Source organism: Salvelinus namaycush, chromosome 8 (assembly GCF_016432855.1).
Source record: "Salvelinus namaycush isolate Seneca chromosome 8, SaNama_1.0, whole genome shotgun sequence".
NCBI classification, from domain to species: Eukaryota; Metazoa; Chordata; class Actinopteri; order Salmoniformes; family Salmonidae; genus Salvelinus; species Salvelinus namaycush.
Genome location: NC_052314.1, coordinates 18,206,681 through 18,233,179, shown reverse-complemented (window position 1 = coordinate 18,233,179; position 26,499 = coordinate 18,206,681). Strand labels below are relative to the sequence as shown.

General features: G+C 43.2%; 1 protein-coding gene across 2 annotated transcripts; it reads right to left on the bottom strand.

Annotated features, from left to right (window-relative positions):
* LOC120052467 (ral guanine nucleotide dissociation stimulator-like 1) lies at positions 1 to 24,517 on the bottom strand. Of its 2 annotated transcripts, none has more exons than XM_038999394.1 (17): positions 24,275 to 24,517; positions 20,071 to 20,202; positions 15,680 to 15,888; positions 15,275 to 15,349; positions 14,905 to 15,098; positions 13,309 to 13,442; positions 12,851 to 13,170; positions 10,603 to 10,687; positions 10,412 to 10,501; positions 10,178 to 10,264; positions 5,875 to 5,907; positions 5,635 to 5,756; positions 3,250 to 3,339; positions 2,817 to 3,000; positions 2,341 to 2,589; positions 2,111 to 2,225; positions 1 to 2,006 (listed from the first exon to the last, which is right to left on the bottom strand). In XM_038999394.1, the coding sequence occupies exons 1-17, from the start codon at positions 24,317 to 24,319 to the stop codon at positions 1,819 to 1,821; spliced, it is 2,352 nt and encodes a 783-aa protein (XP_038855322.1). In that variant the 5' UTR covers positions 24,320 to 24,517; the 3' UTR covers positions 1 to 1,818. The 2 variants fall into 2 exon arrangements, with proteins under 2 accessions (XP_038855322.1, XP_038855323.1); XM_038999395.1 differs by having other exon boundaries at positions 20,071 to 20,181.
* Between the last annotated feature and the right edge of the window lie 1,982 nt (positions 24,518 to 26,499).

Genomic DNA, 26,499 nt, shown 5'->3' with positions numbered 1-26,499 from the left:
GCTCAGTTCTAGGCCCTCTCTTTTCTTTTTACACCAAGTCACTCAGCTCTGTCATATCCTCACATGGTCTCTCCTATCATTGCTATGCGGATGACACTCAACAATTTTTCTACTTCCCCCTTGTGACACCCATGTGGCGACACGCATCTCTGCGTGCCTGGCAGATATCTCAGCATGGATGTCAGACCACCACCTCAAGCTCGACAAGACAGAGCTGCTCTTCCTCCCAGAGAAGGCCTGCCTGCATCTCGCTGTTGGCTGGGATCTCTGCTTGTGCCATCAAACCCCTGCAACTTATCCAGAATCCTGCAGCCTGCCTGGTGTTCAATCTTCCCATGTCCGCACGCTCCACTGGCTGCCAGTCAAAGCTCGCATCCACTACAAGCCCATGATACTTGCCTACGGAGCAGCAAGAGGAACTACCCCTCCCTACCTTCAGGCTCTGCTCAAAACCTACACCCCAATCCAAGTACTCTGTTCTACCATCTCTGGTCTCTTGGCCCTCCCACCCCTACGGGAGGGCAGCTCCTGCTCATTCCAGTCCAAGCTCTTCTCTGTAATGGCACCACAATGTTTGAACCAGCTTCCTCCTGAAGCTAGGACAGCAGAGTCCCTGCCCATCTTCCAAAAACATCTAAAACCCTACCTCTTCAAAGAGTATCTTAAATAATCCCCCTCCCCCACAATATATTACCTTTCATAAACTAACACTCCCCCCCACTTGCTCTGACTTTTCTGATAGCTACTTTATACAGGAAAAATGTACTTACTATGACTGTGATATGTGGTTGTCCCACCTAGCTATCTTTAAGATGAATGCACTTACTGTACATTTCTCTGGATAAGAGCATCTACTAAATGACTAAAATGTCAATGTCACTCATTCCACCTACTTCCCACCTCTTGACATCACCTAGCCACTAACAAGTGCATCTCTATTAGGACTGCTAATCACTGCGTCAGGCAGCGCAATCCGGGCCTCACATAGACCCATCCTATTTGTCACCACACCCTAAAGGTGAGATAGGACAGCTAAACAATATCAAAAGGACAAAAACTTGTTAAAACCAAGTAGTAACCTATCAGAATGCCTCTATACTGGCATTCATCACACAGCTAACAATGAGAGGTGCAGTCCCGCGAGGTACACACAGTGCACACTATGAAATAATGGAAACAAAGAAGGCATCACACAGCTCCTGTCAATCAATCACACAGATTAACACTGACACAGGAGCCGATCATTCATCACCGTTAATAAAGGCAACAGGACATCTCAGTCTCGCTCTCTGTCCAGGCTCCCATCTCCCTCTAATAGGAAACATACAGGCTCCACAGGAAAGAAAAGAGTCGATAAAAAAGCTCAATACTGATGGGGGCTGGAGTCACTCTTCCTACCTGTGCAAAACCTCTTCATGTGGAGAGGAGGGACGACGACTGTCTCGCTCTGCCACAGACATCTATATGGCACCACTGTCCCACTACACAGCCATAATAGTCCATAGGGGTTTGGGGGAAGTGCCAGAAAGGGAAGGCCACAGGCTGCTACTGAAAGGGATGCTGGGAGAGGGAGCACTAAGAGATGGGGGTCTGATTAGGGAAAGGGGATGTTGGAATAGAGAATTCAGAGTCTAAACTCATTGACTTCAATTCGTTCCCCCATGTCTGGTCCTTTTCAGTCTCCCACCACCACTCCCAGCCCATCCAGTCGGATGTCCGAAAATGTATGCACTCACTACTGTAAGTCACTCTGGATAAGAGTGTCTGCTAAATGACAAAAAATAAAATGGTTCCCTCCAGGCATAGTGCCCCTGGGGGTCACAGGGTGACCTTGCTGAGGCGCAGCGACAGGCTGGAGCGCTGCTGGGCGCGGGGGAATGTGGAGGCGTAGCGACTCCTCAGTTGGACCGACCGCCCAGCAGTGCCTCGCACACGCAGCAGGAAGTCAAAGTTGGCTGAGGTGTTCATGGCGTAAAACACATTGGCGTTGTCAGGAATCACCAGCTCTGGAAAAGGAAGGATTTTCCCCACAATATCACAAGTCAGTAATTACAAATGAGAGTATAAAAGACAGTGTGTGATATTTGAGTGACAGGGAGAATATTTGTACCTCTTTCGTCAGAGATGACCTGCACCAGCTCGTATCCCTCCCCAGGCTCACTCTCCAGGTTGTGTTTGGCCACGGCTCTAGAGATCACTGCTGGAGTCTTATCCTGACTCGTCAACTGGGGAGGGAACAACACCATGTACCAATCAAAAACCACTTTAAAGGGTTCCATACATTTATTCAAAATGTCTTGGCCATCTGAATCAAAGTACTAATCTCCTGCTGAGCCGTACCATGATGCTCTTGTAGAGGTTGCCATTGCCCTGCTCCAGGCTGACTCTGATGATGCAGGCGTCCTGAGCCTGGGTGTTGTAGGCAGGGGGCAGGGGAGAGGAGGGGGACATGGGTGTCAGGGAGTCCAAGCGATGGTGCATGCAGAGTGGGCCAGGGAGGAAGGGTGAGGCCGGGGTCACAGGAACACTGGCTGAGGACAAGGTAGTGTCCATGGAGTGGAGAGAAATGCAATAGCAAGACTCGGACACCTGGACACAAACAGATACATTAGTTAGCACACATACAGACTCAATGCTGACATAATTACAACAACTAGTTTATACCTAGAATTATTTACACATGATATGAAAACAAAATGTGACAATACAGAACAAAGTAAATGAAAAATATGGAGTGTGTAAATCCCTCACCAACTTAGCTCGTAAAATATACTTGAAGTAATATAACAATAGGGGAGTGGGTGTTAGTGCTTTACCTTGTTCTGCTGTGCATCTGAAGTGTGTTTAGGTGTCATGCCTAGGCCCTCGCTGTCTGAAGGGCTGGAGTCACTGGACGACACACTGACTGAGTCCATGCTCTCCCCTGAGCTGCCAGTAGGGGGCGACCGAGGTGTTTCCCTCACTGGGGAACAGCCTGCTGAGTCTGCTCCTTGGAACAGTCTGGTGACAGAGGGAAAATGGTCAGGTTAAAAAAAAAGAGCAAATGGGTCAGATAGATCTAACATCACACTGATATAACTGTTTCCTGTTAAAACATAACAAATATTATGTCAAAGGCTAAGGTTCCAAATCTGATAGTCCTAGGAATTCTACAACAATACAATGTCTATATTTCAGGGTAGATTTCTTGTAAATCTAAATGTAAAGTACAGTATCCTTCATTTTTTAATTCCTCCAGTGTGTACTTACAGACTGAGTCTCTTAACCATGCTCTTGCGAAGTTTGGGTAAGGTTGGACTGCTGTCTCCCACTCCTTCAATGTCACAAGACATAGCATGGCTGCAGGAGATGAACAGAGAATAATTATGACATCACTGCTACCAGCCTATTTAGCCTCAGCATAATGAATCAAACAATCAGAATGAAAGAGAGCAAAGCCTAGAGAGAGAGCAAAACACCAGTCTCAACGTCAACAGTGAAGAGGCGACTGGCCTTCTGGGATGGTGGCCTTCTAGGCAAAGTTCCTCTGTCCAGTGTCTATGTTCTTTTGCCCATCTTAATCTTTTCTTTTTAGCAGCCAGTCTGAGATATGACTTTTTCTTTGAGACTCTGCCTAGAAGGCCAGCATCTCGGAGTCACCTCTTCACTGTTAACGTTGAGACTGGACTGGTGCACTTCACAAAATAGATGGCTTCATGAGGCTGGAGAATTATGTGGATATACTGAAGTAACATCAGTCAGACATCAGTCAGGAAGTTAAAGCTTGGTCGCAAATGGGTCTTCCAAATGGACAATGACCCCAAGCATGCTTCCAAAGTTGTGTCAAAATAGCTTAAGGACAACAAAGTCAAGGTGTTGGAGTGGCCATCACAAAGCCCTGATCTCAATCCAATAGAAAAATTGTGGGTAGAACTGAAAAAGCGTGTGCGAGCAAGGAGGCCTACAAACCTGACTCAGTTACACCAGCTCTGTCAGGGGGAATGGGCAAAAATTCACCCAACTTATTGTGGAAAGCTTGTGGAAGGCTACCCGAAACGTTTGACCCAAATTAAAAAATGTATAGGCAACGTTACCAAATACTAATTGAGTGCATGTAAACTTCTGACCCACTGGGAATGTGATGAAAGAAATACAAGCTGAAATAAATAATTCTCTCTACTATTATTCTAACATTTCACATTCTTAAAATAAAGTGGTGATCCTAACTGGCCTAAGACAGGGAATTTTTACTAGGATTAAATGTCAGGAATTGTGAAACACACACACACGCACGTGCATGCACACACACACACTGCCTTCAGAATGTATTCATACCACTTGACTAATTCCACACTGCTGTGTTACAGCCTGAATTAAACATTTTAAATACCCCAAAACATGTTTGTTTTTTATTTTAGCAAATTTATTTAAAATGAAATGCAGAAATATCTAATTCACGTAAGTATTCACACCCCTGTGTCAATTATTTGTAGAAGCACCTTTGGCTGTGATTACAGCTGTGAGTCTTTCTGGGTAAGTCTCTAAGAGCTTTCCACACCTGGATTGTGCAATATTTGACTATTATTAGGTTCGAAATTCTTCAAGCTCTGTCAAATTGGTTGTTGATCATTGCTAGACAACCATTGCCAAGGATTTTCAGGTAGATTTAAGTCAAAAAACTAACTAGGCCACTCAGAAACATCCAGGATAGATTTGGCCTTTTGTTTCAGGTTATTGTTATTGGATTTGCCCCAAACATAACTTTTTGTCCTGAAAACAAAGTGTTATTTGCGTCGCCGATTTTTTTTGCAGTATTATTTTAGTGCCTTGTTGAAAACAGGATGCACGTTTTGAAATATTTGTATTATGTACAGGCTTCCTTTTCACTCTGTCAATTATTTTAGTATTGTGGAGTAACTACAATGTTGTTGATCCATCCTATCACAGCCATTAAACTCTGTAAATGTTTTAAAGTCACAATTGGCCTCATTGTGAAATCCCTGAGTGATTTCCTTCCTCTCAGGCAACTGAGTTAGGAAGGATGCCTGTAGCGTTGTAGTGACTGGGTGTATTGATACACCATCCAAAGAGTAATTGATAACGTCACCATGCTCAAACGGATATTCAATGTCTGCTTATTTGAAAAAGATTTACCCATCTACCAATAGGTGCCCTTCTTTGCGAGGCATTGGAAAACCTCCCTGGTCTTTGCGGTTGTATCTGTGTTTGAAATTCATAGTTTGACTGAGGGACCTTACAGATAATTGTATTTTTGGGGGTACAGAGATGAGGTAGTCATTCAAAAATCATGTTAAACACTATTATTGAACACAGAGTGAGTCCATGCAACTTATTATGTGACTTGTTAAGCAAATCTTTACTGCTGAACTTATTTAGGCTTGCCATAACAAAGGGGTTGAATACTTATTGACTCAAGACACTGAAGGTTTTCATTTTTAATTAATTTGTAAACATTTCTAAAAACATAATTCTACATTGACATTACGGGGTATTGTGTGTAGGCCAGTGACAAAAAAAATGTGCAATTTAATCCATTTTAAATTCAACAAAATGTGTGGAAAAAGTCAAGGGTTATTAACACTTTCTGAAGGCACTGTGTACATATAGCGTGAATGATGATGTTGTTGTTTGTACCTCTCCTCCTCGCTGTGTTGAGGCTGGTTCTTGAACCAGCGCAGGAAGGCATCATCAGCACTAAGACAGTAGCTGTTACACGCAGACTGCAGCAGCTTGATCTGAGCTATCACCTCAAACTCCTGAATAAGAGAGTCAGAGAGAGATCAAGGTCAGTCATATCAATAAAGCTGACTACTAACAATGACTTGTCCCCTTTACCTAATTAGTGGTTTAGAACAGGTTAAAAATGAGACTCACCCTTCGCCTCTTCTCAAAGTTGATTAGCCCCCCCTGCAGACATCACAAACGCAACAGTGTGACAGACAGAACGCAGATACACTACAAAAATGTAAAAGTATGTGGACACCCATTCAAATTTGTGGATTCGGCTATTTCAGCCACACCCGTTGCTGACAAGTGTATAAAATCGAGAACATGCAATCTCCATAGACAAACATTGACAGTAGAATGGCCCGTACTGAAGAGCTCAGTGACTTTCAACGGTCATAGGATGCCACCTTTACAACAAGTCAGTTTGTAAAATTTCTGCCCTGCTAGAGCTGCCCTGGTCAACTGTAGGTGCTGTTATTGTGAAGTGGAAACATCTAGGAGAAACAACGGCTCAGCCGCAATGTGGTAGGCCACACAAGCTCACAGAACATGACTGCCGAGTGCTGAAGCGCATAGCATGTAAAAATCGTCTGTTCTCGGTTGCAACACTCAATAACGAGTTCCAAACTGCCTCTGGAAGCAAAGTCAGCACAAGAACTGTTCGTCGGTTGCTTCATGAAATGGGTTTCCATGGCCAAGCAGCCGCATCATAAGCCGAAGATAACCATGTGCAATGCCAAGCGTCTGCTGGAGTCGTGTAAAGCTCGCCGCCATTGGACTCTGGAGCAGCGGAAACATGTTCTCTGGAGTGAGGAATCACACTTCAGCATCTGGCAGTCCGACGGACGAATCTGGGTTTGGCCGATGCCAGGAGAACGCTACTTGCCCCAATGCATAGTGCCAACTGTAAACTTTGGTGGAGGAAGAATATTGGTCTGAGGCTGTTTTTCATGGTTCGGGCTAGGCCCCTTAGTTCCAGTGAAGGAAAATCTTAACGCTACAGCATACAATGACATTCTAGACGATTCTGTGCTTCCAAGTTGGTGGCAACAGTTTGGTGAAAGCCCTTTCCTGTTTCAGCATGACAATGCCCGTGCACAAAGTGAGGTCCATAAATAAATTGTTTGTCGAGATCGGTGTGGAAGAACTTGACTGGCCTGCACAGAGCCCTGACCTCAACCCCATCTAACACCTTTGAGCTGAATTGGAACGCTGACTGCGAGCCAGGACTAATCGCCCAACATCAATGCCCGACCTCACTAATGCTCGTGATTGAATGGAAGCAAGTCCCAGTAGCAATGTTCCAACATCTAGTGGAAAGCATTCCCCGAAGAGTAGAGGCTGTTATAGAAGCAAAGGGGGGAACAACTCCATATTAATACCCATGATTTTGGAATGAGATGTTCGACGAGCCATGTAGTGTACCACAGTGTGCAGGCTAAACAAACAGTGGTGGTGGACTACTCTAAAAACTGCCAAACAAATACTAAAATGCTAATGGAAACTCATGCTCTAGTTGCAAACAGCAGTACCAACACACCAGGGAAGGGCATTTGACATATTTTGACCGTTCGAGTACTGAGTTTCTATTTTTTTTTTTTAATCTATTTTTAGAACACAAGGGCAAGATCCGCACTGGAAAAATGTGCGCATTTATGCATATGCGAAGTGCACAACAATGCCTAATTTAACCATTAGAGATAACTAATCCAAATTGCCTCATATACAGTGCATTCAGAAAGTATTCAGACCCCTTCATTTTTTCCACATTTTGTTAATCAATTCTAAAATCTATTGTCTGTTTTTCCCTCATCAATCTACACACACACATATACCCCATAATGTGAAAGCAAAAACAGGTATTTAGAAATGTTTGGAAAAAAATTCAGATAACTGAAATCTTACATTTACATAAGAATTCAGACTTTGTTGAAGCACCTTTGGCAGTGATTACAGCCTCTAGTCTTCTTGGGTATGACGCTAAAAGCTCGGCACACCTGTATTTGGGGAGTTTCTCCCATTCTTCTCTGCAGATCCTCTCAAGCTCTCTCAGGTTGGACGGGGAGCGTCGCTGCACAGCTATTTTCAGGTCTCTCCAGAGATGTTCGATCAGGTTCCGGGCTCTGGCTGGGCAACCTCAAGGACATTCAGAGACTTGTCCCGAAGCTACTCTTGCGTTGTGTTGGCTGTGCTCTTAGGGTCGTTGTCCTGTTGGAAGGTGAACCTTCGCCCCAGTCTGAGGTCCTCAGCGCTCTGGAGCAGGTTTTCATCAAGGATCTCTGTACTTTGCTCCATTTATCTTTCCCTCGATCCTGACTAGTCTCCCAGTCCATGCCGCTGAAAAACATCCCCACAGCATGATGCTGCTACCACCATGCTTCACCGTAGGGATGGTGCCAGGTTTCCTCCAGACATGGCGCTTGGTATTCAGGCCAAAGAGTTCAATCTTGGTTTCATCAGACCAGAGAATCTTGTTTCTCATGGTCTGAGAGTCCTTTAGGTGCCTTTTGGCAAACTCCAAGTGGCTGCCATGTGCCTTTTACTGAGGAGTGGCTCCGTCTGGCCACTCTTCCTTAAAGGCCTGATTATTGGAGTGCTGCAGAGATGTTTGTCCTTCTGGAAGGTTCTCCCTTCTCCACAGAGTAACTTTGGATCTCTGTCAGAGTGACCATCGGGTTCTCCCTGACCAAGACCCTTCTCCCCCAACTGGTCAGTTTGGCCAGATGGCCAGCTCTAGGAAGAGTCTTGGTGGTTCCAAACTTCTTCCATTTAAGAATGATGGAGGCTAATGTGTTCTTGTGGACCTTCAATGCTGCAGACATGTTTTGGTACCCTTCCCCAGATCTGTGCATCGACACAATCCTGTCTCGGAGCTCTACAGACAATTATTTCGACCTCATGGCTTAGTTTTTGCTCTGATAACTGTGGGACCTTATATAGACAGATGTGTGCCTTTCCAAATCATGTCCAATCAATTGAATTTACCACAGATGGACTACAATGAAGTTGTAAACATCTCAAGGATGATCAATGGAAATAGGATGCACCGGAGCTCAATTTCGAGTCTCATAGCAAAGGTTCTGAATACGGTATCCATTTTTTAGTTTTAATAAATTTGTAAACATTTCTAAAAACCTGTTTTCGCTTTGTCATTATGGGGTACTGTGTGTAGATTAATGAGGGAAAAAAATGTAATCTATTTTAGAATAATAAGGCTGTAACGTAACAAAATGTGGAAAAAGTCAAGGGGTCTGAATACTTTCCGAATGCACTGTATATTCAGAATAAAAAGATATTGCCAGCTCTTATCACAGTCAAGACAATAACAGAATAAAATAGAACAAAATATTTTTACAAATGAAAAAAGTTGCCAGTGCGAGGTGATCTGAAACAGTTATTCTCAAAGAGGGATCATTTGAAACAGGGCTTAGTTTGGGGCATTGAAAGAAAAAAAATGTCAGGGTTACAAACTAAAATCTGTCTCATTTTCTTCTATATAGGGGAAGCAGGTAGCCTAGTGGTTAGAGCGTTGGGCCAGTAACCGAAAGGTTTCTAGATCGAATCCCCGAGCTGACAAGGTATAAAATCGGTCGTTCTGCCCCTGAACAAGGCAGTTAACCCACTGTTACTAGGCCGTCATTGTAAATAAGAATTTGTTCTTAACTGACTTGCCTAGTTAAAAGGTCGAATAAAAATAGTCAGCCACAACATCCATTTGGTGAGTCGGGCTAGTTTTAATGGTTCTGATGAAAATACGCTCTGTCTTTATCAAACTAATGTTTTTGCCTATTTTCAGTGTGAAACCTATCTATGTTTAGGGGGGTTATAGCCTAGGCTAACCAATTCTAAAATGGCATTAGCAGTTCTCAAAGTTGCGGAAAACAGACGTGACACAATTATTCCAAAACAGCAGCTCATTGTTATCCATTTTGAATTTGTGATAAAACTGTCATCATTTGGCAAGGAATGTAGCTTGTGTATCCCATCAGTTAGAGGCCTTTCCCCCCCCCCCACCGTCCTACTGTTATTACAGGCATTTATTTCTGTTGGCCTAACAGGAGATTGTGTGGAAACTCAGCATGTGTGTGTATAGGGAGCGGTCTGAATGCAATTGAGGGAGTGAGACACTGAGGTGAATGGGAATTTAGGGAGAAGAACTGTGTGCTGCTTGCCTTGGTTTCTTTTTTGTTGTGCCCCGCAAATGCACATGTACAAATGGACACAAAGCAAATGAACGTTGTCTTTAAGACAAAATAACATTTGTTTTTCTGGTACAAGCCACAAAGCACATTCCACCAAATAGTTTTACAGTATTTGAAGAAAGAAAAAGATCTCTGCTTAAAGATCGGGTTTTGACGTCCATTTGAGTACTCATGCCAATCCCTACAACACACACAGGAGAAGTCTACATCCAAACAGAATGAGTGAGTAGGATGATAGTAAGGCTCACCTCTACTAGGTCTGACCGGGCAGTATCTAACATGGTCAGGTCTGTCAGGAAGGTGCCCAGGTAAGGTATCGTCCCCTGCATGGCACACTGGGAGGAGAGACAGAGCAATGGTTCAAAATCATACCGATACATCAGCAGGCACAGCCAAGCTTATCTCACTTTGACTCCCCTCCTGAAACGGAAACAAACTGGGCCTCAAACTGACAGTGGCTTGTAGCTTGCTCCATCTCTCACCATTTCCTTCTGCAGCTGGAGTCGTTTGTGAGCGCGTTTCTGGTGCTCCTTAGCACAGCCTTCCAGATTGGCAAACTTAGAGGTGCCCTCCTGTATGGGAAAAAGTAGATTGATTGTAGTAGTGATTCGACATTCACTACACCAAAAACCAAACCCTCTCATATGATGGTATTAACAGAGCAGAGTCTCACCCTCATCAGCAGCTCTCGGCTGGTCAGGTAGTTGTTGTGATCTGAGAAGATGTCTGATAGCTCTTCAAACGTAGACATGCTGTCTCTGGGGGAATTACATAGAGAAAGGTTAGAACAAATTGGGAATGCATAGGAATTCTATCACGAGTTGTGACTAGGGCTGTGGCAGTCATGACATTTTGGTCAGCTGGTTATTGTCATGCAAAAGAGCTCCGGTCTCCAGGCCTACATGCATACAAGCCGCTAATGCACACCTTTGAAACATCTACGTTTAAAAAAGTAGAATAAATAAATGTTATATACACCATCACAATAAATCCATTTATTTTACGCAAGTCTAAAGAAACATTATGATATGAATAGTTGATTTTTTCTAGGGAGTTTTTCCTAGCCACCGTGCTTCTACACCTGCATTGCTTGCTGTTTGGGGTTTTAGGCTAGGTTTCTGTACAGCACTTTGATATATCAGCTGATGTAAGAAGGGCTATATAAATAAATTCGATTTTTCAGAGGAACAGAATGAGTTGGCCTACTGTATGTAATCTGGCTATGCACCATGCCATAGGCTTGTTCATTTAGCTGACACGATATGCTTATAAGTCCCGTGACATTATTTTATAGGCTATTATATGATTTTGTAGTAAGAAGAAAATAATTGAACGTAGCTGAATAAAAATAGAAAGGATATTTTTCCCACTCCGGCGTGAGTGCGCATATGAAGTGGCTATGTTGAGCATAAACGTGATCATTTGAAACAGGTCATATATGCTACATCTAGAGATATTTGGCAACTTTAGTTGCTAATGATACAAACCTTAGAATGTCTTAAAAATCTAAACTTACATGGGCTGCATGAGGTGACTATAGGCTATTGATGATTTGAGAAAGAAGCAAAAAAAGCTTGAGCTCTGTTTGTCTCAGGCTGGACATGCGGTTTTCAAATCAAACTTGATTTGTCACATGCGCCAAATACAACAGAATACAACAACACCTTACTGTGAAATGTTTACTCACAAGCCCTTAACAATGCAGTTCAAGAAATAGAGTTAAGAAAATATTTACTAAACAAAGTAAAAAAATCTATTAAAAAAAGGAACAAGAAAATGACATAACAAAAACGGGGCTATATACAGGGGGTACCGGTACCGATTCAATGTGGGGGGGTACAGGTTAGTCAAGGTCATTTGTAAAGTGACTATGCATAGATAATAAACAGCAATCACTCTTATCAAGTGATCATATTTTCTCTATTCTAACTTTAATCTTGTCTTTACTAATATGCTAAATGAGTTTTGATTTAGAATGGCCCATCATCAAATGGGCAGGAACAGGGACAGGAACAGGGACAAAAAGACATGTCATCCATATGCACTGAAATAATGAATGGAGGCCGTTTTCCCGCTGGTTTGTTTTTCCAGGCTACTCCGGTAATTTCACTCCAGGCATCAACCACTGTTTGAGGAGCATGCAGCCTCTTGCTGCGCGACAGGTGATATTCTGCCCAAACTCTCCAACCCTGTTCCTGCATTTACCCAGTGCTTCATTTGGGAAACCTAGTGAAATCTGTTTCGAAACATCAACAGTAAAATGTTTTCACAACGAAACACATTTCATTAAACTGTTGACAGTCCCTATCTCTTCGCACTGGAGAAAGGAAGGAAGGAGAGAGTAGATGGAAACTCCCGATGGTGAGATATTCTGTAGCTAAAGGTAATGTGTCAGCCTATTCATTATGAATGTATAAAATATGCACAATTACTAGGCAATGAACCAACAGCATCGCCTATGCCTTTATGCCAGCAGCACACCACCCTGAATCCCACTGCCTCTGAAGCTAAGCAGGGTTGGTTCTGGTCAGTCACTTTTTCCTCTGGTCTAAAAATGTCTATATAATATCCCAGGGCAGTGAATGGGGACATTACCCTGTGTAGGGTGTGGGTTTCCTGGTGGGATGTTAAATGGGTGGCCTGACTCGGTGGTCACTAAAGATTCCATGACACTTATTGTAAAAGTAGGGGTGTTAACCCCAGTGTCCTAGCTAAATTCCCAATCTGACCATCAAGGCCACCTAATCATCCCCAGCTTTGAATTGGTTCATTAATCCCCTGTAACTATTCTTTGCTGTAAATTAGTCACTCAACGGTCACATGGAATTTTAATACGGTCATGACTCATGACTGCCAGTAATACGGTCACCGCAACATAATGACTAATCATTATGCACCCAGGTTGTGAAAGAAAGACTCACTTGGGCACCCAGGACCAGGCCCTCTTCAGTCTGTAGAGTGGGTTGGACTGCAGAGCAGACACAATGGCACGCAGCGACGAGAAGTTCTTAAGCATGCGACACTCCTGAGCGATGTCTATCCAGCGCTTGATGACCCGTGCCCTGAGGTGTGGGCGGATCTGTTGTCGGTGCAGTATGGTTCTGACCACACATGCTGCCACAGCGTTGAACTGGGTGATGGTGGCACGGATGGTGGGAGCACTGTGCTTGTTCTGTTTCTTATCCCTCTGGGACCAGATGGAGCCCAGGCAGTGGTGAGGAATCACCTTCTTGAACAACAACTGGAAACAGACAAACAATGAGACGATTAGTATTAAAACACATAACTTATATTTATCCTGCACTGTAAAAAAAAAAAAAAAATCCAACCTGGCAACCCATACTCCCACACAGACTCTCTCCCTCAGCCTTTCTCTTACCGCATCCATATAGGTCAGCTGATCGGCCACCAAGTCTGCATCAAATGACAGGAAGCCTTCCTGGACCTCAATCTCTACTCCCTCATCCTCAGCCAAGCAGAAGGAGCTGTTGCCGTGGAAACCACCAGAAAAACCTATGAGGAGTAGGAGTAATGATCAGATTAATGATGGAAGGCCAAACAGAGATAAATGTATTTAGAGAGAGAAAGGAAGGAAAGGGAGAGATACACAAATATAAAAAGACTAAAGAATTGAGAGAGGATAGCAGAGGTGGGACCAATTCATTGGTTTACAAGTCACAAGTAAGTCAAGTCTTAGCACTCAAGTCCCAAGTCAAGTCCCAAGTCAAGACAGGCAGGTCCAAGTCAAGTCTCAAGTCAAGACGAACAAGTATCAAGTCAAGTCTCAAGTCCTAAACTTTGAGTTTCGAGTCCTAAACAAGTCATAATGTGCTCTTCACCAAATGTAATACCATTTCATATTTTTAACAAGAGTAATAGTTAGTATATTACATTTATGCAAATCATGAATGCTTTTAAAAAATATATTATTTATTACTTTCCAAATAAACTTTATATTTCCATTGAAATACAAGAGTAGCCATAAGAAAGACCCCCCTCCCCCCAATAGTGATCGACTATCGAGGATCGCTATGGGGGCGCATTCGGGCGATATATCAAATCAAATCAAACGTATTTATATAGCCCTTCGTACATCAGCTGATATCTCAAAGTGCTGTATAGAAACCCAGCCTAAAACCCCAAACAGCAAGCAATGCAGGTGTAGGCTTGTTCACAATCACCCAACCTTAACACACACACACAAACTGTGTGTGTGGTTACAGTAGGCTAACATATGTCAATGGCTTTAGGACCAGCAGTAACATCAGGCAGGATTTAGGCTACCAACTGCCTAGCCAGTTGTAGCTCAATCTTGGGTGCAATGATCACGTTCCCGCACTGACTGACTGTGTGGATGCTCATTGATTTAACGTTACGTTAGCCAACATGCAAACTGGCAAAGTTATGAATGATATAGCTGTCGGCCACATTAGTCATGACTTACCGTTCTTTGTGCAGCTTCAAATGTCGAACAAAGTTGGAAGTTGTTGCGCGTCCGTCTGCCATTTTCTTCTTGCATGTTTTGCAAGTTGCAATCCATTTTTTGTTGATACAGCGTAGTCTTTATATCCAAAAATAATAACTTTGGGTATCATCTTTCCAAGGGCTCCATCTGAATTCACTCGCCAACGTTCCTCTGCACTGCCACACGCAACTTTTTCTCAGCTGGCACAATTTGATTGGCTGCTGTTCAGATTCAAACTGTAATCCGTTAAATTAAGAGTTGATGCGCTGCACACTTTTTTAATAGCATAATTTTTAATATTTGGGCTTGGGGGGGGAGGGTATCAAGTCAGGTCGAATCAAAAGGTTCAAGTCCAAGTTAAGTCACGAGTCATTGGTGTTAAAGTCAAAGTCGAGTTGCAAGTCATCATATTTGTGACTCGAGTCTGACTCAAGTCCAAGTCATGTGACTCGAGTCCACACCTCTGGAGGATAGAGTACTAATTAACTAGATATCTTACTGTTCACCCACCCTCTGAGTCTACATCCAGACTGGCCTCAGCCTTCAGCTGCTCCAGTAGACTCTGGGCTTTACGCATGGGCTCCGATCCAGGCAGGGCCCTCTGTAGGTAGGCCATCACCCTGTGGAGGCAGGGGTAGGATGGAGGCTCCTGGAAGTCCTCTGGACACTGGTCCAGCCAGACTCGCAGGATGGAGGCCAGGGCACTGAGGGGGATGATGGAGGGGGCAGAGTGTCAAGGAGGGTTGCTGGGAGCAAGCTGCTGCTGCTGACAGAGAGCATGGCAGACTGGGGAGCTACAAAGTAACAACTGCGCTTGAATCAATATGGAAAGACAGACAGACTAAGTAAAAAGCAAGCAGGAGACATTGAGAAATCTTACATTCGAATGGCTCCTTTGGTTTCAAAGGGTCTACATCGCTCAATCTGTCCTTCTCTATCCTCTGGAATTCCATACCTGAGAGAAAGACAAAAAAAACTAAAATTCAGCACCACTGTCTACCATCAGTCTAAAAGCAGTGAGACCAGTAAGTCTCCTCAGCCTCTCAATGTAGAGCAGTAATGTTCTTCAACCATGGTTCTGGAGAGCCACAGTCTGTACACGCTTTGTCCCAGCTCAACACTTACACGTGACTTAATCAAAATCATGTTGATTATTGAACCAGGTGTTATAGCACTATGACTGGGACAAAAGCCTGCACACACTAGGTCCCACCAGGATCAGCTGTTGTCAGCTCCTGCTGTACACTCTAGCCACCATGGGCCCCCAGCCCAGAACCAGACGTACTTGTCTAGCAGCAGCTGCAGCACAGTGTGCGTGCTGGCGAAGGTGCGGTATGTGGACAGGAAGATGTTGGTGTAGGTGAGGTCATTGTCCCCAAACGCAGTCAGCAGGGTCTCCACCAGACGTTCCAGCGTTCCCGCCCGAATACTCCGGATCTTATAGGTTTCCAACTGGCTCACAGTGTGGCCGGGAGGCAGCCGGTCCCCCTCCGCCTGCGATGCGACAAGATGGAAAGAACCAGGGATATTAGAACGATGAGAATGGGGGAGAGGGAGATGGAGGGACAGATGGAGAGGTGTTGAGACAAAGGGCACTCTATATTGAATTCCGAAGAAGATGTGTCCGAGTATGGTGTCTGTTGGGAAGAATGAGGGGAGTGAAGAGAGTGAGAGAGAGAAAAGGAAGGGAGAACTTGGTGCTGCTTGCATGCTACAACAGGAAACTCTCCAATCTGTGCCCCTCCTCCACCCCGTCCACTGGCTCAGAGGGAAGCAAAGAGGACAGCATTTAGTCAAACTCACTAGCTCTTTACTCTCAGTCAGCACTGCTCTCTGGCAAACATCTAGCCACTGGAAATGTACTGACTGTCGAGTAGCAAAAATATACATGCACATTCACACTATTTGCATTTGTATAACATTTCTTCTGATGGTACTCTATGGGCAATGCCACAACAAACAAAGCACCAGTGTGGCTCACCGTTTACGTTATCTTGCTTTCCCACTAAATAAATGAGGGGATTACAATCATCAACAACCACAGAAAGACAACATCTTGCTTTCACTGGCTTACTCATATGTGACTCATTTCAGAAAACTAGGTGTATGTCTTGTCACTACTTCAGGCGAAGGCCGAGAGCCGTGCGTCCTCCAAAACACACCCCAACCAAGCCGCACTGCTTCTTGACACAATGCCCGCTTAACCCAGAAGCCAGCCACACCAATGTCGCGGCAGGCTGCGACAGAGCCTGGACTCGAATCAGGATCTCTAGTGGCACAGCTAGCACTGCAATGCAGGTAATCGTTTCTATCGCGTCTTTTTTGAAAGATATCACAAAGAACTGCAAAAGTGTTGCTTATGCTCTCCACTTTCTGGAGGACGATCGTGCCATGCTGACTCTGAAAATGAATCAGACGATGAAGAAATCCAGATTTAGGTAAAAACATTTTCATTGAACCAGACATTGTAAAGTCTTCTGGAACAGCAATCAACAATGTTGTTGTCACGGAACGTGTTTTGAAATCAGTGGAATGCCCGGTGGAAGCAGAGTATAATAGCTAGCTAGCTTCATGTCTAAACTAAAGACTCCACTATGCAAGTAACCATTTCACTGTACCATTTACACCATATGTATCCTGTGCATGTGACAAACTTTGATTTTATTTGATATGGTGTGTGTTTACCAGAGACAGTATTGTGAAGAACAACATGACCTGCACTGAAGTCAAATTAGGATATAATGTTAGGCCAACGAGACACTGTCCAAGTTCTAAAATTCTCTGGCAGAATGCCCTGCTTTGATTTTGTCACACTCACAACCGTAAGCTATTTTCTTTAATTAGTTCACCATTAACTTGTAAATAATGATCTTGATGTGAGTTTATATTCCTGTAATAATTAATACACATTTGCTAAAGTTAAGGCATTGTCAGCTATGATATGGTCATTATTGAGCTGGCTAGCCAGCTAACTTAACTTTAGCTAGCTAGCTAACAAGCTAGGAACAAACCAAAACATTGTTTAGAAAGTTGCTTTTAGTTGCCTGGTTTTCTAGATTGACATACACTAAATTAATTTCTAAACAGATGGGTTATTGGTGTTAAAATACTCCAGTTATGTTATTTTGGACCCCAGGCTGCAGATGTCATGCAGTCTGTCATTTTTGTGTTTATAACAAGTTTGATGTTGGACGACAATAGAATGTTCATGATGTCACTGCGACAACTGTCCACAGACATGGGTGGGGCTAAGGCTTAAGAGGGTGTGAACGATGGTGAATGGGTGTAGACAAAAAAAGAGCTCTCCAGAAGTTGTACCAAAACATTCAATAGCCATTTTCTCAGAAGTGGGGTTACAAGTTTATCAACTTTCAAAGCAGAATTAATTTCCCATTGTTCCTCAACTGTAGTGTATGATATACACTTTTCTAGCTCTGAGTCTATACTTTTATCCAATGTAAAAAAACTAAATAAAAAATGTTGCTACTTAAAACTGAATCGAGCTGGTAGGTCACATATATAGAACACCCACTTACTCCCACTCACGGCCTGGATAATGCTCCAGTACTCAGAATATGTACTGTCATGTGTTAATGTAGCATAGTTGTACTCCTCTATATGCCTTGCTTTTACAGGATGCAACATGCAGGGAAAGAAGAATTATGATGGCAGTTGGAACCGGCAAATCAGGAAATCCCATTTAGCTAAACAGTTGAGTAGGCTACTCATGAAACTGTTGTCTTTTATATGGCCTGCGCAGGATGAGACACCCTGTGATTGCAAATTGGTATTACTGTATATCTTACAATGAAGCTGACAAGCTCTATCCAAAAAACTATTTCCATAAACTTTGCACAATGAATTAGCCTATAGACTTACAGTTGAAGTCGGAAGTTTACATAAACTTAGGTTGGAGTCATTAAAACTTGTTTTTCAACCACTCCACAAATTTCTTGTTAACAAACTATAGTTTTGGCAAGTCGGGTAGGACATCTACTTTGTGCATGACACAAGTCATTTTTCCAACAATTGTTTACAGACAGATTATTTCACTGTATCACAATTCCAGTGGGTCAGAAGTTTACATACATTAAGTTGACTGTGCCTTTAAACAGCTTGGAAAATTCCAGAAAATGTTGTCATGGCTTTAGAAGCTTCTGATAGGCTAATTGACATCATTTGAGTCAATTGGAGGTGTACCTGTGGATGTATTTCAAGGCCTACCATCAAACTCAGTGCCTCTTTGCTTGACATCATGGGAAAATCAAAATAAATCAGCCAAGACCCCAGAAAAATATTGTAGACCTCCACAAGTCTGGTTCATCCTTGGGAGCAATTTCCAAAACGCTTGAAGGTACCACGTTCATCTGTACAAACAATAGTACGCAAGTATAAACACCATGTAACCACGCAGCCGTCATACCGCTCAGGAAAGAGACGCGTTCTGTTTCCTAGAGATGAACGTACTTCGGTACGAAAAGTGCAAATCAATCCCAGAACAACAGCAAAGGACCTTGTGAAGATGCTTGAGGAAACAGGCACAAAAGCATCTATATCCACAGTAAAACGAGTCCTATATCAACATAACCTGAATGGCTGCTCAGCAAGGAAGAAGCCACTGCTCCAACACCACCATAAAAAAGCCAGACTACAGTTTGCAACTGCAAATGGGGACAAAGATCGTACTTTTTGGAGAAATATCCTCTGGTCTGATGAAACAAAAATAGAACTGTTTAGCCATAATGACCATTGTTATGTTTGGAGGATAAAGGGGGAGGCTTGCAAGCCGAAGAACACCAACCCAACCGTGAAGCACGGGGGTGGCAGCATCATGTTGTGGGGGTGCTTTGCTGCAGGAGGGACTGGTGCACTTCACAAAATACATGGCATCATGAGGAAAGAAAATTATGTGGATATATTGAAGCAACATCTCAAGACATCAGTCAAGAAGTTAAAGCTTGGTCGCAAATGGGTCTTCCAGATGAACAATGACCTCAAGCATACTTACAAAGTTGTGGAAAAACGGCTTAAGGACAACAAAGTCAAGGAATTGGAGTGGCCATCACAAAGCCCTGACCTCAATCCTATAGAACATTTGTGGGCAGAACTGAAAAAGCATGTTCGAGCAAGGAGGCCCTCAAACCTGACTCAATTACACCAGCTCTGTCAGGAGAAATGGGCCAAAATTCACCCAACGTATTGTGGGAAGCTTGTGGAAGGCTACCTGAAACGTTTGACCCAAGTTAAACAATTTAAAGGCAATGCTACCAAATACTAATTGAGTGTATGTAAACTTCTGACCCACTGGGAATGTGATGAAAGAAATAAAAGCTGAAATAAATAATTATCTTTACTATTATTCTGACATTTCACATTCTCAAAATAAAGTGGTGATCCTAACTGACCTAAGACAGGGAATTTTTACTAGGATTAAATGTCAGGAATTGTGAAAAACTGAGTTTAAATGTATTTGGCTAAGGTGTATGTAAACTTCCGACTTCAACTGTATACAACTCTGCAAATTAATACAATCTGTCCAATGTCTGTCCAAGATTAAATCTATCTATGGACATAATGCATTCAGCAGGGTTATTGTTTGAGCCTGACAAGGTCTCTCACAAGTTCGCTTGCTTTCAATCAGTGTGTTGTAGTGAAAGAGCAGAGTGGTCCACTCACCCCCAGCCATCTTGCTCCCTTGTTGGCAGCCTGCTGGATCTGGCACCTCTTCAGTGTCACATTGTATATGGCCCCCTCCTCCACCTCCTCCCCCCGGTCCTGCACCGAGCTCTGTGGGAGAGCCATAATGAGCTGTTAACACAAAGACAAACCATCCTCTAGATTAGAACACAGGACCACGAATCAAAGTTTATTGGCCACGTACACAAATGCTATTGCAGGTGCTGCATAATGCTTCTGTTTCTAGCTACAACAGAGCAGTAATACCTAGCAAAACAATACACACATAATCCAAAATGAAGAAAAAAAATAAAGCTATATAAGTATAAGTACCAGTCAAAAGTTTGGACACATCTACTCATTCAAGGGTTTTTCTTTATTTTTTAATATTTTCTACATTGTAGAATAATAGTGAAGACATCAAAACTATGAAACAACACACATGGAATCATGTAGTAACCAAAAAAAGTGTTAAACAAATCAAAATATATTTGAGATTCTTCAAAGTAGCCACCCTTTGCCTTGATGACAGCTTTGCACACTCTTGGCATTCTCTCAACCAGCATCATGAGGTAGACACCTGGAATGCATTTCAATTAACAGGTGTGCCTTGTTAAAAGTTAATTTGTGGAATTTGTTTCCTTGTTATTGCGTTTGAAAACATTAAAAACAGCAGCATTCATTCGTGAATGCAATTTCCGAAATGGAACGGTTTATTTATTGTTTACGCTAATTATTCAAGGGTCGCTTAATTTTATTTTAAAACAAAAATGCTTGATTGCATTTCAAATCACGAATGACTCATATGGTGCGTGATGACATGAAAGAATGATTGATACAGTAGTCTATATAAATATTGAAATATAGACCTAAGTAAGTTACTGTATTAAGACTAAACAGGATGCGCTCTTTGACCTACAGCTTGATGGTGGTTATACAAGGCTGCTAGACTAAGCCTACTAATGATAATGAAATTACTTATTATAATGATCATAATAATAATAAGAGATCAAGAAAAATTAGAGTTATTATTATAAATATAATTTGACAATTTGGAAGCGTGTAAACACAAAATAAATGATAAATAATACCAGACAGGCTGTTCTAACAACATCAAAAAAGTGTAAAGCCTTTATTACATCAAAGCAAAGATTAATAACAGCCAAATTTGTGACATTTTTATCCGACATGTGGTTGTGTGAGGCTTGGTGCTCACGGAATCAGTAGGTTATTAAACAAACACTCAAACAGGCAGCAGAAGCAAGATCTGTCTTATTTCTGTAGATATATTGATAGTTTATAAAGCCAGGCACATTTAACAGTTAGACTATTGATTAAAGACCTAATTAAGTTGGGGTTTCCTCTCCTCACTTTTCATAGACAATAAGACAAGGGCTGTTCTCATCTTCTCATTCTGCTGCTGCCTCCACCGCATTGTTCTCAACCCCAATATGCTGTTTAACTTTGCTATAATGCACATAGCAACATGGTCTAGGAAAAAACGCCAATTCAACAGTGCAGTGATGTTTCAGAAACACAGACAGCGACCGCTATCCGACTCGGGAGAAAGCACATTTGTTCTAAAATAAGATCATTTTGATTAGTGTTGCACCATCATTTAAGTAATATAACCATATACAATTTCAGTAGCACCTCTTAGTGGTGATGGACTGTGCCATGGACACCTGCCAGTCGAACATCTCATTCCAAAATCATGGGCATTAATATGGAGTTGGTCCCCCCTTTGCTGCTACAACAGCCTCCCCTCTTCTGGGAAGGCTTTCCACTAGATGTTGGAACATTGCTGCAGGGACTTGCTTCCATTCAGCCACAAGAGCAATAGTAAGGTCGGGTATTGATGTTGGGTGATTAGGCCTGGCTCGCAGTCGGCGTTCCAATTCATCCCAAAGGTGTTCAATAGGGTGTATGTATAGTGTATGTATAGGGGAAGGTGACTAGGCATCAGGATATATGATAAACTGAGTGGCAGCAATGTAAATGGTGATTGTATGTGAGTGTGTTTGCGTAGTCAGTACAAATGTGTGCATGTTATGTGTGTGTTGGAGTGTCAGTGTGCGTGTAGAGTCCTGTGAGTGTGCATAGAGACAGTACAAAAATAAAAGGGTCAACTCAGTCTGTGCAGCCATTCCTTAAGCTATTTAGCAGTCTCATGGCTTGGGGATAGAAGCTGTTCAGGAGCCTGTTGGTGTCAGACTTGATACACTGGTATTGCTTGCCGTGCGGAAGCAGAGAGAACAGTCTATGGCTTGGCTGGCTAGAGTCTATAATGATTTTCATGGCCTTCCTTTCACACCGCCTGATATAGAGGTCCTGGATGGCAGTGAGCTCAGCCCCAGTGATGTACTGGGCTGTCCGCACCACCATGCGATCGATGGCGGTGCTGTTGCCATACCAAGCAGTGATGCAGCCAGTCAAGTTGCTCTCAATGGTGCGGCTGTAAAACCTTTAACTTCCTGAGGGAGAAGAGGAGCTGCAGCGCCTTTCTCACGACTGTGCACGTCAGTGAACCATTTTAAGTACTTAGTGATTTGGACACCGAGGAAGTTAAAGCTCTCAACCCGTACTCCTCACGGTGCAGTCTCTACTCTCTGTCTCTGAATCCGTCTTGGCGACACATCAGTTATGCAGAGCACACAGACACAGAACAGCAGTTTACCCTCTCAAATTCAAAAATATGCCCAGTCAGGGACGAAGGCAGGCAACAGAGCCACATCCAGTGTGACGGCGACCAGGGCTCATTTTAAACCCATAAAGAGGAGCTGTTTAGATGACAGCGCACTCCAGCCAAGTCCACACTCTCACTTTCCACCAGCATCACAACAGCAGGACAAAGTCCACTCTCTCCCCAAACAGAGTGGTGGCAGCTAGAGTTAAAAGGTCACGGCTTGCTGTTAACAGGCTCAATGGCCAGCTCTGAAGGCCAATGGCACTTAGCCCGGGGCGGTTGTGAGTGGCTGTTTCGGTTCTATCAAAAACAAAGCACACAGGGCCAGGCAGGAAACCCACCCCAAACAATCAGCCAGACACTGATAAACAGTGTATGATGGCAATGGGCTCTGGTGGAAAGAGAAATAGAGAGAGAGAGCAAGAAGGCCACAGAGGAGTAATTGAGTGCAGGAGATAAAATGGCCCAGCATGTATGCATTTCCCATTCATTTCCTGTACAGTGCTGCCACTGTGAGTTAAATACTTCACTCAGTGAGTTATGTAGTCTAGTCCACTCCAAAACAATATCAGCAGGTCCTTCTGCTCACTGGCCCAGCCTGCTGAGTCCACAGTATGTGCACAGAGACTGCTTTTTTTGTGCCAGGCAGAAATGTTTTTCAGACAGGGGTTTAAAGGTCTACCTGCTTTGTAGACCAAGTTGGGGCACATGGTGTACCAAAGGCCCTGGGCGGAGTTGTAAAAAGAGAGATCAAACAAGTTATGCAGTTACGTACAGTGTACATTTTAGCCTCTAAAAAGGACCCATCTAAAAGGCCTATAATACAATTGCAAATCTGAGAAAAATACAGTTGTGAATAAGAATGAGTTTAGATACTACAAGGTATATTAAATGGCCCCAAGATATAAACTCAAATTTCAGACTTGCTGGACAGGCTCCAGTTTGGAAGGATGTTGCAATCCAGTGGAGGTGTAATGCAGACTACAGAAGAGACTATTAAACTCGGGCAAATATAGGAGCAGTATGTATTAAACCCCCTACTGACAACATCACATAACACACACTGGTTTTATTACCTATATTTGAAAAGAATACGCTCAAGGTAACAACAACGGTGTCAAGTCTTTGGACTTATCTGGTGTTGGCTTTGTGCTCAGATTGCTCCAGACGCAACTAGGACCGGTAGAGAGATCGTCTCAGGGCTCATTTCACTCTCGGCTAGGAGACAAGTGTTTTTGTCTTCAGCGAAAAACGAACTAGCATATTAGGCCAGAGTAAGATTTCCAGAGCGCGTCTTTACGCAAAACGTTTACGCGCAAGATATTAATGAAGACTATTCAAAGTACACCACGATGGCGTCGAGGGTGAGAAAACAAATATAACTAAATGTTCAAATGTATCCCCCTCGCTGTCCCCTCCTCCTTTCCTTTATCCGCTACTTTCCTAAGCCTAAAAGCTGACTCTCAAACCGCAAAATCAACAAAAGTCTGCAGCACGGAAAACGGAGTAACTTTTTACCATTTTATCTTTCCAGGCGAATCTCATTGTCAGCGCTTCTCTCATGATCCGGGGACAGCATCAAAAGATGCTAACAGTCCATCCAGGCAAGAAATGTTTCCAGTTCCCAGCAACATACAGCGCGGTCCTGCTCTGTAAAATATACTCTCCTCTACTACACACACAATCAGTCACAGCTCTCTTGTTTGTGTTGCCCCCCGCTTTCGAATCCTCATCCTCCTCCTGTCTTTCAACACATCCTCTTCCTTCGTCCCGCTGTTGAATAGCTGAGCTCCGCCTACTGCACTCGCGGTCCTCCCCATAACCCCCCCTCATTCCCATTTCCCCTTAAAATGTTTCATTTTAGATACAATCTGACTAAATAGAGAAAAATCATAAAATAATAATTTAGCAACTACTGAGATTTTCATGGAAATTTTGCATTAATGTTTGTGATTAAATGCCCAACGAAGTAAAACAAACAAAAAAAGTGATTGCCTGTGTTTTATATATATTTACACACTGAGTTTGGAACAATACTGTGAAATTGTGAAAATGATGATAATGCCCTTTTAGTGTAAGAGCTGTTTGAAACGATCAACCTCAAATTTCAGCCTGTTTTTATGGAATGGAGTTTTGGCCTGCCTGGTGACATCCCCAGGAGGTTAATTAGTTGTTATTTAACCTTTCCTTAACTAGGCAAATAAGAAAGGGAGTTCAAAACCAATAACAGCTAGCTTTCAGTTTTTTCCCTACCCCAGACAGTCCTAGCAACATTCTTGCTTTAGAAATGTATCTTCGCTAAGAAGCTATTTTTGTTTCTTTGACCATTTTCATTGAAAACAATCACAATAAGGTAATTAATTGTTACCCAGAAATGATTTGATATTGAGATGAAAACGTCTGCATTGGACCTTTAATAAAATGCAAGGAAGGCTGGCGATGCAGTCACTACTGTGTATTGTTTGTGAATAGTGTATGTGTGGGAGAGTAGTCAACAACTGTTCCACTGTGTATGTGTTTGCACACGTAGTCAACCACTTGTGTGAGTCAGTGGAGAGATTGAAATCAGAAGGTGGTTTAAATATTTGGAGAGTTTTATGAAGCTATTAGGATGATCGATAGTAGTATGTCTCATATAAAAACTTCAGCCACACAATGCACTGAGTGAGCCATATACTGTACTAATAGTACTAGGCTGCTAGAGGACAATGGGAGCCCTGTGAGGGGTTTCTCTCTGTGGGAGAGTAGGCTGGTCATGCCGTGGCCCATGTCCTCTGACTCTCATACACTGGCCCATGCAACACACGTCACCCAGCATCACACACAACGTCACACACAGTGTCAGTTGGAGCCAGCCATGACGTTACTGATCCCCAAATAGACTAGTTCAGGGTGGCTGCAGGTGGGGCCAGGGCCCAGAGACTGCCTGTCTGGAGGGTCAGGAGTCCAGGGAAGCCCTGTGTACCCTGTCTGGAGGCCAGTTCCCAGGCTGGCCTGATCCACCATCCTCATCAGTCTCCATAGGTCTGGGAAGCATCGACAGGCAGTGGGATAGGATGTGCCCCCTGGCTCTCCCCTGGGGACAGTTGTGTTGCTCTCAGAGGGGAATGATGTCATCCTTCTGCTCACAACACTTCTTCTGTCAAAGTGACAGACCCGGCTCAGATCAACTGGACCAATGAGGACACATCTTCCATTTCACAAGGAGTTCAAATCGAATCAAATCAAATGTTATTTGTCACATACACATGGTTAGCAGATGTTAATGCGAGTGTAGCGAAATGCTTGTGCTTCTAGTTCCGACAGTGCAGTAATATCTAACAAATAATCCAACAACAACTACCTAATACACACAAATCAAAAGGGATGGAATAAGAATATGTACATATAAATATATGGATGAGCGATGACCGAGCGGCATAGGCAAGATGCAATAGATGGTATAAAATACAGTATGATATGAGTAATGTAAGATATGTAAGCATTATTAAAGTGACTAGTGATCCATTTAGTAAAGTGGCCAATGATTTTAAGCCTGTATGTAGGCAGCAGCCTCTCTGTGTTAGTGATGGTTGTTTAACAGTCTGATGGCCTTGAGGTAGAAGCTGTTTTTCAGACTCTCGGTCCCAGCTTTGATGCACCTGTACTGACCTCACCTTCTGGATGGTAGCGGGGTGAACAGGCAGTGGCTCAGGTGGTTGTTGTCCTTGATGATCTTCTTGGCCTTCCTGTGACATCGGGTG